Source organism: Ovis canadensis, chromosome 8, assembly GCF_042477335.2.
Source record: "Ovis canadensis isolate MfBH-ARS-UI-01 breed Bighorn chromosome 8, ARS-UI_OviCan_v2, whole genome shotgun sequence".
Taxonomy (NCBI): domain Eukaryota; kingdom Metazoa; phylum Chordata; class Mammalia; order Artiodactyla; family Bovidae; genus Ovis; species Ovis canadensis.
This window is the reverse complement of record NC_091252.1, coordinates 39,217,283-39,229,525: the sequence shown is the minus strand read 5'-3', so window position 1 is coordinate 39,229,525 and position 12,243 is coordinate 39,217,283. Positions and strand designations below refer to the sequence as shown.

General features: G+C 35.0%; 1 protein-coding gene across 4 annotated transcripts in view; it reads right to left on the bottom strand.

Moving 5' to 3' along the window:
- Positions 1-1,316: 1,316 nt before the first annotated feature.
- Positions 1,317-12,243, bottom strand: part of SESN1 (sestrin 1) — a 112,400-nt gene continuing 101,473 nt past the window's right edge. For 2 of the 4 annotated variants that reach the window (XM_069598149.1, XM_069598150.1), the window contains exons 5-10: positions 11,315-11,557; positions 9,161-9,308; positions 7,027-7,139; positions 4,476-4,666; positions 3,146-3,290; positions 1,317-2,468 (exon numbers count right to left, since the gene is read on the bottom strand). In XM_069598149.1, coding sequence (XP_069454250.1) covers positions 2,382-2,468; positions 3,146-3,290; positions 4,476-4,666; positions 7,027-7,139; positions 9,161-9,308; positions 11,315-11,557 — 927 coding nt within the window. In that variant the 3' untranslated portion in view covers positions 1,317-2,381. The remainder of the gene's footprint in view (positions 2,469-3,145; positions 3,291-4,475; positions 4,667-7,026; positions 7,140-9,160; positions 9,309-11,314; positions 11,558-12,243) is intronic. The other 2 variants (XM_069598151.1, XM_069598152.1) reach the window with 1 other exon arrangement.

Here is a 12,243-nt window from a genome sequence, read left to right as displayed (position 1 = left end):
TATGTTAACAAAATTTCTACCAATGGTCTGTTATCAAAATAATTTGAAATAAACTGTTAAAATTCATTTAAAAGCTAAGATTTTATTCCTCTAAGTTAAAAATATCACTAGTATTTATATGGAATTAAGTAACTGTGGTAAATGTGTTTAGAATTTAATCTCATTCTTAAAGAGATACTGAATTGAGTATTGCCTAATAAAAAGTTCCCTAATTTTTACTAAAAAAGTGATCTAAAAAATTGAATCTTGGAAACCTCAACGAGAAATCTATTCATGGTTATTTAAGAAAAATAATTCCTCTTGTGGGGAAAAGTTTTGATACCCCATATTCTATTTTACTGCCTCCAATTATTTTGGAAACTATTAGTTTCAAAGATAAATAGCAATATTAAAAACCATGTATGTTTTGTTTTGAGAAAACATTAACAGGAAACACCTGTTAAACTGGAGGTGCTGAAACATCAACTTTGTGTCACAGGCATGTCTTTATTACTTTAGGTACAAGCATACTTTGTTACTCATTAAAATTTTCATTTCATCTCATGATTTCTAAGTGGAATAAGATAATAAACTCAGTTTTTCTTGATCATCCTACTACTGATTAGAACTTCTATTAGAAATGTTGTATTTCTAAGAGGAAGTGCCAAGATCAAAGAGTAGAAGCAGAATGAGTAAAAATTTATCCAATGCAAACTTATTTGTTGGATTCACCTGTATTGCTATGATGAAATAACCCAGCAGCAAACAAAAAAGGGCAGAGGCATGATGCAAATTCAACAGGTAAGACCATTTGTATATTATTGTAAGCTAACTAGAAATGGGCTGATATGTTTCTTTATAAAATATATTGAAAGCAGTTTTTCTCTAAGATGACAGTATTATCTTCTCACTAGGGTATGTAGCCATGAAGGTAGCTATTTCACCTCCATTCAACATTATGCCTCCCAGCTCCCACCCCACACTATAATTTTACAGGTACTATCTTGTTACTCATCAAAACATTTATTGAGCTCAGTTATCAAAAAAGCTTTGATTAAGTTTAGAACTGTTTGACAGTGTCATTTTTTGTTCTGTAGTGACTCCCTAATTTAACCTGTTTCTAATAATTCTTAATAATTGATCTCTAAAACATCTCAGTTCAAAATGGACAAGGCATGGGAAACTTCTTTGTAGCTCTCAAAATGACTGCAAAAGTTTGCCATTTAAATAATAGTCTCACCTGACTACAGAATTATCTAAGTGTGAAAGCTAATGAAAATCAATAGAAACTGAGAATAGTGACCGATTGTTAAGTCATGACTTTTTGAGACAGCAAATAAAATTGGAGAAAAATTATTCTTTATTGAAAAATACTAATAATACTGACAGACTTCAAAAGCAATTCACGCTTCCAGAATACAATGTACTTAATACATTTCTCAAGCCTGTTTGCATTTCAAAGTTAGCATTTTTTGTAAATCAAATTTGATAACCTGACTAAAAATATTTTCCAGCTTTATTATTTAAGGAGCTGCACAATCTTTGAAGGGGGGACCATGAGGTGGGCAGAATGCACCTGGGACTGAGCAGCAGCTACATAATATTTCCCATAACTTCGGTGCTGGAAACAAAAACACCCCACAGGACAGCTGCCCTCCAGTGTCACAGAACCTTGGGAAACAGCACATCAAAAGATAATTTATACATTTTTCATGTAAGATTGCTTTTTGAAGAAGTCTTTAAGAATGCCACTGTAATTTAATATCATCCAATAACTGAGTTAAAAAAAAACTATATGAAAAAAATGAGCTGTTACCATTATAATGGTCTTTGCTGAGCTGTGAGTAATTTTAGATGCAAAAAAATTAACACATATATGTAAGTTTAATTTGAAACCACACAAATTTTACGTATGTAGGCTCAGATAGTAGCAGTGTTCACCTTATTACTAATAGCTTAACCGGAACAGCCACTCTATTCATTCCACCAGCAGGAATAGCAGCACCAATATCTAAAATTCTTTATGTATAAAAGCTTACATCATTATCAAAGTCCCATTCTTTGCATGCTCCAATTTTTGTTATCTTATTTTTTTTAACATAAAAGCAACAGGATTTGGAGAGATACTATTTGCTGTATTAAAAGTTATACAGCATCTTGTACTGTCAAAAAGCAAAATACTGTGAACAGCAGCCCTTCTTCACAGCTCTAAACTTGAAGCTGCCGAGCACTCACTGCTTGTGCCAGCAGTGGCGTTTCCACAGTAAAATAGCAGAAACTAAAGGAATCATGGCACAATGGTTTTGAATTCTTTTATCTACCATTGGTCCTGGGGCTGAGTACCTTCCCCCTTGTAGACTATATCCGCTGATCGTTCCATCATCTTTAATGGAGGAAAGGCGTCAGGTCATATAGCGAGTAATGGCTCTCAGAGCATAAAGGAGTTCTGCTTGCATCCTAGCTTCTATAAGAAGCAGATTAACATGAACCTGAATATAAAACACAACATTATTTAAGATATGGTTATAAGCATTTACAGTCAGTTTCAGTGCATTTAATAAACACCAAATATAAGTAATGTTTTATGTGTACCACTGAATAGCTTAACACAAGTCTTGGGTTTGTTGAACAGAGTATCAATTTCTAAAACCAAAAGCCATCTGATCTTTCTTGGAAATATGTTTTGAGCTTATCTTTGATCACATCTCTCTTTGAATGTTTGTTAGAATAAGAAATTTTCCTTGCTAAATCATCGTTCAGTAATTCTGTAAAGACAGTTCAAGGATTCTCTTCTTTCTCCTAAGCCTGAGCTTTGAAGACAGGCTAGCTAGCAGATCTGTTCTCCCTGTCATTCTTCTTTTATGTTAAACCAGTGGTCTCCAACCTTTTTGGCATTAGGAACCGATTTCTGGATGATTCAAGCCCGTTACATTTAATCTAATGCCATGCTGATCTGGCAGCAGGTACCAATCCCTGGCCTGCAAGTTGGGGACCCCTGCTTTAAACCATAATGAGGTTCCCTTCCAAGTCATATCTAAGACAGCTGTTCTGGAATGTTCTTCTCTGGGTTAGCAGAGGTGATGGAAAGGGCTGGAGACCCATTAGATTAGGTGAAGGAGAATAAGAACCACTGCTAAGTTACAGAGTAAACACAACAGGTACATACCTTCTCAGAGTGCTTGAACTGCCTCCAGAAGCTATCATACATTCTTTTGGTAACCTTTTCAGGAGTGCAAACAACAGTTTTGATATAAACTTTAAAGCTACGATCCAATAGCTGGTTAATTTCACCATAGTCATAGTCATCGTATCTGTTAAAAGACAATGTGAGAATTACTATATTTTTGATGTATAGTCTGTTTTCTTATAGAAGTACAGACATCAGTAGTAAATGTTATATTCTTTTCTCCTCTTTATATAGGCAGCTGTCCCCTAAAATAAGAGCTTTACAATGTTTAATTGAGGGTGGATGAATGAGTATAAAGGAGTAAGAAATAGAGAAGTTAGGGAGATGAACAAAAAATTTGCTAGTGCCAAAGTGACAGTATATATTTACCATCGTGAATAAGCAACCACACTGAGGAACAAATTTGGGAAACAGGTTGAGTATTGATATCAAGAAATTAACAAATTAGACAATATTGATATATCCCATGATATATAAATTATAATCTACTTGTATAAATAAATATTTTCTCATGTTAGCAGGAGTTCTTGGGATCAGATGAGGAAAGAACTGGTCTCTAAGATGGCCTCACAGTGTCTACACGTAGGCCATGCTGCTTTAGGCCAGGATGGTCGTAGGCACCAGTGTCTGCTCTGCCCCACTGGAGAATACTTTCTACAACATCCAAGGATCTTCAGTCTCCTATTTGGTTTTTAGTGGGAAAGGGAGAAAACTCTTGTAAAGTCCATAATATAACCATTCGGGAGTCTAAAGTCAATAGCCTGGCTGCTGAAAAATTGAACAACCAGGAGAAAAGTCTGATTTTACAGCTAAGATAATTAGGAAGGACCATAGTGTGGGTGTTTGTGTATGTTATAAGGTGGTGTATAGTGTGTGTATATAAATAGCATAATACTGATAAAGTTTTGCATTTTATGAAGTATCATGGGAGTAGGTACTCTTTAGAAGAGCACTCTAAGAGTGCTAAGTTCCACGAAGGCGGAAGTACAAGTGTGTCAGGAGATAAAAATGATACAAACACATGAATGTTTAGAGACAAACTTTGCCTCTTCCTCCATGCTCCTGGACAACCTTGCTTGTTGTTTAACTCTTGTTCCTAACTCTCCCTCCTCCTGCCTAGCTAGGTGAGAGGAAACACACTAAGCTGCAAAAAATCAAGTTTCTGAAGCATAAAAAGCATAAAAATAAGCTCTTAGGGAGGGGATGGTTCTGAGTGTATTAACATGTGTATCTGCATACGTGTTTCAAGCACCTGAATGATTTCCCTAAAAGAAAATATCTCTTCATAAACATAAGAAAACAGACTAACCTGATTCCAAACATGCAGTGAATATAGTTCCAAATAGCCCGTCTGAGCATTGAGGTATCAACATCTTTGTGCATTGCCATTGTGTTATAAGTAAGATTGTAAGCAATGTGAAATTTTTCATCAATCAACTGTCCTACATCTGGATAAAGACGATTTACCAAAGAATAACCATGGTCTTCCCAGCAATAGTCCTAAATACAGAGAACAGAACAAAAGTGAATAATTAAAATGTGGTCAAATACAGTTCTGTGTCTATTGCTCTGTGGTGCAGTAAGACTACTGGCAGTTGAAATCCACTCCCTTTCTAGAACATCCCTAGCTTTCTGTTTCATTTGCATTCCAGTTTGATGTTTTCAATGTCTATACTGCAACATGCAAAAGTTAAAATTTGCAACTCACCAAGTTTAAAAACCAGTGGAATCTCTGCCTTATACACATGCCACTTGTATTCTGCTTTCTCTCACTGTTTCCCCTGTCAGCCTCAGAGATGACTCATCTTGGGAGGCCACTCTCCTTTTATATTGCTGCAGGCATTCAAGTGTCTTCAAATTTTGTAAATTTTTAATTCAACACATCCATCACTCATTCTTTTTCCTCCTAACCCCCCTTCCTCTTAGCTCTGTTAAGTCTTCTAATTAGTTTTCCTATGTTAAATCTCCATTTCCTTTTTTCTATCTCAAACAAAACTTAATAAGCCTCTACTTCTACGTTGCTCCCATATTTGTTTTCCTAAAACACCTCTTTGATATCATGCCATCACTGTGGTCAAAACCTCCAAGTCTGATTAATTTTAAAGTGACTTCCAACTAATCAGAAAAATCCTTTGCTTGAAGCTTTCAGCAGCCCAGCCAGTCTATGATACCTTCCCTCATTCTGTCCTTCAACCTAGGCTCAATTATTGCCTACAGTCTTCTCTGCTTACAGTGCTCATGCTTTTAAACTATTCAAATCTGTCAAATCCTAATCTGCCTCCAAAAAAATTTTCTAGTCCACATGATCTCTCCAATTGTAATTTATTATATTTCATGACACAACTTCACTACCAAGTAACATATTCTGTATTTCTTCCTGTGCCTAATTTGCCTCCTTAAATAATGTTAGTTCCTTGAGCCAAGAAAAAAAAATCTCATAGTTCCCAAATATTTTCATAATTCTGCTAAAAGTTATTACTTAATACTAGTCCTTCACAATTGGAGAAGGCAATGGCAACCCACTCCAGTACTCTTGCCTGGAAAATCCCATGGGCGGAGGAGCCTGGTAGGCTGCAGTCCATGGGGTCGCTACGAGTCGGACACAACTGAGCGACTTCACTTTCACTTTTATGCATTGGAGAAGGAAATGGCAACCCATTCCAGTGTTCTTGCCTGGAGAATCCCAGGTACGGCGGAGCCTGGTGGGCTGCCGTCTATGGGGTCGCACAGAGTTGGACATGACTGAACCGATTTAGCAGCAGCAGCAGCCCTTCACAATAATTGGGAAAGTTAAAACTATCAACTCATAACAGACTGTTTAAGAAATACATTTTAAATGCACTATGTGTCTAGTAATGGATTGGAAGCAGTCTTAGAAAACTACAGCATAGAATAGATAAATGTTTCCTAATTGATGATCCTCAACTTTATTCTGGAACTAGAAGATACATCAATTGTTGCTGCTGCAATATATTTGCAAAGCACATAGCTTCCTGCCAGTGCAAAAAGAGAGAAGGAGCCTGGTATCTTGGAGGATGACAAAGTCCTTAAGTTTCCATGGACTCAATATACACAGAATTGCACTGGGAATTTTTACTGTGTATTTCAAAGTTAATGATTATGGAGCTAAACAAACTGGGTCTACCAACAATAATTTGAATCCCTACCTCACTAAAACTTTATTCTAAGAGATAGGCATTATTTAATTTTGGAATAAGATATCTTTATATAAAAATCCTCTTCAAGATTTAAATTTGAAACTCTCAAAAATTCTCATTGCTTCAAATGACATTCAGTTCATATTTTACCAGGGAATTAGGTTATTGTAATCACTATGACTTATTTTATATGAGATTTATAAGAACTCACCCAAATTAAAAGAAAACAAATTTGCTGTCCCTAAAAGTTCTAATTTAAGCACATGTTTCACTCTGATTTTCTCATCCTCTTTCCTTCTACCCACACATACATAATGCCTGAAATGTTGAGGACATTTCTCTTGTCACAGAAATGGCCTCACTTTAACACTGGTGCTCTATAAAACAATGCTATAAATGCTACCTAGGTTCTAACACAACTATTTACTGTTTAGTTATATTATGAACTTTGAGTTTTAGTATACCATCTGGGATCCTAACCACTATTGTAATTTTGTTTTATGGGTGAATGTGTTTTGAATTCTGAGCAACTGATTTATGAACTTTAACAATATAATAAATATATCTAAGGAACTGCATGTACATAGAAAAGTTAGTTCTCTCTGCAATGCTTTCTGTTCTCAAATCCAGATGGTTCTTTCTAATTTTAAGTCAGATTGAGATATTTCTAACCAGTCATGTACATACAAGTTGTGATTTTACCTGGACTCGAAATGTTGGGACGTGCATTCCATGTCTAGAGAAATCCTTATAGCCATAACTAGTATCCTCAAAGTGACGTGATACATCTCTTGCTGGTGTAACTTCATCATCATCTGAAATAATTTTTTAAAAAAGCTACTGAAAGCTTTTCAAAAACAGGATGCTAGTTAAAATTCATTTTACCTATAACAAGTAAAAATAGGATAACCCTTTTTCTGATACTTAGTAACCAATATCAACTAAAATAAAGTTTTAAAACTATAAAGAAATTGCTTAATAATAAATAGAATATAAAGGTTAAAAAACATACACTCATGGTTGCATTTACTGTGCTTTTCATTCCACTCTTTCACAGATCCTCTCTTCCTCTGTGTCCCCTCTCTAGTTTATAGATGGGAAGTTCTACTTAAAAGTATGTACTCCGAGTAGGAATACCCTTTTGAAATAATCTTTATGGTACTAACAAATCAGCTGTGTTCTAAACTTTAGCATTTGGACTATTTTTAGTTGAATATTAATGTCATACAATATGTAAAATGATCTCTTTAACAGCTTCCCTGATGCGTCAGATGGTTAAGAATCTGCCTGCAATGCAGGAGACCTGGGTTCGATCCCTGGGTCATGAAGATCCCTTGGAGAAGGGAATGGCTACCCACTCCAGTATTCTTGCCTAGGAAATTCCATGAACAGAGGAGCCTGGTGGGCTATATAGTCTGTGGGGATCTCAAAGAGTCGGACACAAATGAGCAACTAATACTAACAGTTCAAAGGTCCTAGAAACAATTCTGAAATGAATACAGGAAAGAGGCTCACTAAGCCTTTTTAGATTATTTTCATGTTTAGGAGTTGATGAGATTATTTAGTTTCAAGTAAACAGAATCAAAGACTTCTCCTCAGGCTAACATCAAACCTCCATTTATACAAATTTGATTTTTCTTTGCTATTCAGAAAATTGGTTATTAAAACCAATGTGCTCTTTGTTCCACTGTATTATTGTCAGAGTATATTGACAGTATAACTTTTTTCCTTTAAATTACCTAGTTTACTTATTAAATCCTATAGGTTACATTTGATAAAGGCCTAACAAAGGGTTTAAGCTGTTAGTTATCTAGTAAGTAGCTCCTTTTCACAAATTATAGAATTTTAAAGCTGGAAGTACTATTAGGCCTTTATGAATGCAACTTCCTCATTTTAAAGGAAAAAAAAATGGGCAGAAGAGCTAAACAGACATTTCCCCCAAAGAAGACATATAGATGGCCAATAGGCACATGAAAAGATATTCAGTATCACTAATTATTACAGAAATGCAAATCAAAACAGAGAGGTTATCACCTCACCTCAGTTAGAATGGCCATCATCAAAAAAATCTACAAACAATAAATTTTACAAAACTGTTGTTGGGAATGTAAATTCATGCAGTCGCTATAGATAACAGTACCGAGATTCCTTAAAAAATTAAAAATAGAGTTACCATCTGATCAGCAATCCCACTCCTAGGTGTATGTCCAGAGCAAACCATAATTGAAAAAGACCCATGCACCCCTGCGTTTACAGCAGCACTATGTACAATAGCCAAGACATGGAAGCAGCCTAAATGCCCACTGACAGCAGTGGATAGAGATGTGCTGTATATGGCAATGGACTGTCAATCAGCCATAAAAAAGAAGGAAACAATGCCACTGGCCACAGCATGAATGGACCTGGAGATTACCATATTACGTGAAGTTAGAAAGAAAAAGACAAATATCATACAATACAGCTTATATGTGGAGTTGTAGAAAACTTGTGGTTCCAAGGGTTTGGGATGCAGCCAGGGTAGGGAGGTGGGGGTAGGGGGAGGGATAAATTGGGAGATTGGGACTGACATATACATACTACTATATATAAAACAGATAACTAATAAGGACCTACTGCATAGCACAGGGAATTCTACTCAAAACTCTGTATTGACCTGTATGGGAAAGGAATCTAAAAGTGGATATATGTGTTACAGATTCATTTTGCTGTACCCTTGAAACTAACACAACATTGCAAATCAACTGTATTCCAATAAGAAAAACTTATTTAAATTGTCTTTAAAAATTGGGCTTTTTTTTGAAATAATAGACGTTGACTATGTAATCCTTGCTTTTACCTGAAGAGAAGACAAACATGCTCTCTCTTTTTTCTATTTCAAAACGTGAAGCCATCTCTTCCTGACTTGCCTCCTCTTCTTCTCGACATTCCTGTAACTGCTTCATCTTTTCCATGAGGGCTTCAACCTCAAAGAAGGAATCACTTACCTGAAACAAAAGTGCAGTTAAGGTTGTTACATATGTCAAATATGGAATGAATTTTATTAAGTCTATCTCGTAAGAATTTGCATCTTAATACAAGAAAAATAGATCTTATAACTTTAATGCCCATGAATGAATCAAAACCAATTATTTTGACCTATCATATATACAGATATAAATTTTAAAATTTAAAATAGAAAAAATTTTAAGAACATATTCTAATATTTAAATTTTTATTTCAAAAGTTAGTAATATTATTACTGTCATTATGTTTTAAAAATTAAAATTTAACACTACCTGTCAGTTTACAACAGAACTGAGTTACACTTCTACTTGCCCAGTGAAACAAATAAGGTATACAAAATATAAAGTGGTTTTACATCAACATTGTACACTGGGCATATTGTCAATAGACAGGCATACCTCAGATATATTGTGGGTTCAGTTCTAAACCATTAGAATAAAGCGAGCATCCTAACAAAGCAAGTCAAGAATTTTTTTGGTTTTCCAATGCATATAAAAAGTTATATTTATACTATACAGTAGTCTATTAAGTGTGCAATAGTATTATGTCTAAAAAAAATGTACATACCTTTAAAAATTCATTACTAAAAATACTTAACACCAGGATAGGGAGCTTATCTACTAGAGAAGTTTTTTAAAAAATTATATTATTTCACTATTATTTCATTTAATTGAGGGATAACTAGGAACGGTACTTCTTTAGCCTCATACTAAATCAAAGGTGGGGAAAGAATCCAATTCTCAGCATCCTAGCAACTGATGTACTCACTCTTAGTCCATCTTATAACCTTTAAACTTTGATAAATAATTAGTGGCCATATGTGGGCCTCTCACATGAATCCAGATAGCTCAAAAGAGGGTGAAACTGATGGTCTTGGGCCTTATCAGCACACCACAGCACGGCAATCAACCTTGGGAAAATGAGTTTCCTTCCTGTGCTAATCTCACCATATGTAAATGCTACTTCTTACTTAGTACCTGATAAATGCTAAGCACTGCACTAGGCCTTTTGACTCTCTAGAGACATTTCACTTAAACTTTGCAGTAACCTTGTGTTTGACCTTTATTTAGAAATGAAAAAATGGGGGGTCAGGGAGGGTAGATAACTTGCCAACAGTCAAATAATATGTTAATAGTCAAGTGTTTGTTAAAGTCAAACATATAAATTCAACCTGTCCAAATCTGTCTTAAAGTAATAATAAAACTGAGAAAATCTGTACCAACTATTGAGAGGCTGTAATGTTGTTTCTATCCGGAAATATAAACCCTTGCTCTTCACTACAGCTAAAGAATGCAGAGGGAATTTTGACACATCATATATAGGAGTTAAAACTTGCTCATAGAAAATTCAACTCATTGTGATCTGTTTTCCAAGGAATAACAAAGCTGAGAAAATATAAACGCCAGAGAAGAGAAGGAATAGAGGTAAAAGCATTTTAATAAATTTACATTCACTTCTATATATATCTGTGAGAAGTTAAAACATGAAGAAGTATTTTAAAAGGAGAAATTCCAGATCAAAGCTGATTAACTCTTCTAAAAGAGAAACAATTGAGATGACAGCCTGTTTCTTTCGTGCAAAAGGGATGAATGGGATGTGATCAGCAGCAGGCAGTTTGTATCATCAAGTTCCTCTTTCCTCAGTCTTCCTGTATCTCACATTCAGTAGCCATTCAATACTAGCTGGCTCTGGCGCATCCTGGTGGCTTCCAATCCTGAAGTTATTCGAATGTAGTCTCCTGGGGGGGTCTTATAATTATATATAAGTCATATAATTTTATATATGTCCCTTAGTATCAGACACTATAATGCTCAGCATTTGGAGGCAGATACTTGCTGAATGAATAGATCGGGGGGTGGGTGGGTGGGGGGCTAATACCTTTTTAAAAGGACTTAACAGGGTAAATTTTCCTAAAAGCCAAGTAAAAAAATAATACAACAGCAATTACTGTGATTAGTCTTACGACAATCCTGTAACAGATACTTACCGAAACATTGCCTGCTGAGTTGACCTGCATCTCATCCACACTGTGATTGCCGTTTGTGATGTCACAGACGCAGTAGTTACTAACAGAAGGCGGTCTGAATGTGTGGCCGCCATCACAGTGAATCTCTGGGCTGATCCCACAGCCAAATGTGAACGAGGCAAGAGAATGATAGTGTGTGAGGAGAACTACTGCATGTACCAGTTCTGCAAGGGACCAGCTATGCTCTTCAGCTTTTAAAAGTCCCTTGGGGAAAAAAATGAGAATATATTTTTATACTGGGGTATGGTGTTGGTGAAAGAATATAGTTCACCTTGGTATTTAATCTATTGAAAACAGGATTAGTTACTATATAAAACTTAGGATAAAATGACAATTTGAGGCATGTAGAACTCAGAATTTGCTAATTTTTATGAATATATATTCAAAAATTGAGCTTAACATAATCTGATAATAACTAATTCATTATTATTTTGATTATCTAAAATCAAGTTAAAAATGCAGTAGAATACATTTTGTTTAAGGCAGTTGCTGTGTTTCAGACGATGGATTGTGAATGCATTAACTATGTTGTTAGTGTGAAGGCTCAAACCAAATGCAATAAATTTGAGTTTAAAGTAGAAGCTACTGTGGAAAATATGCCTGTTTTTCTTTGATATCAGGCTTCCTCAAGGAATTTTTAAGATAGTGATTTGAACAACTTGACTCTGAATATGTCTAAATCATCAAATTATATTTATTTTAAAAATTATGCTCAAGGTAAAGTCTACAATTCTTAAAAGTCTTACAAATCTGTTTCCATTCTGCTTCATTATCTATTTCATAGTATTGTATAATTTTATGTTACTAGACATACAACAGACATTGCATTAATCATATTCAAATCTTATATCTCCTTGAAAATAAGATGCTTCAATTATATAAAAGTATCT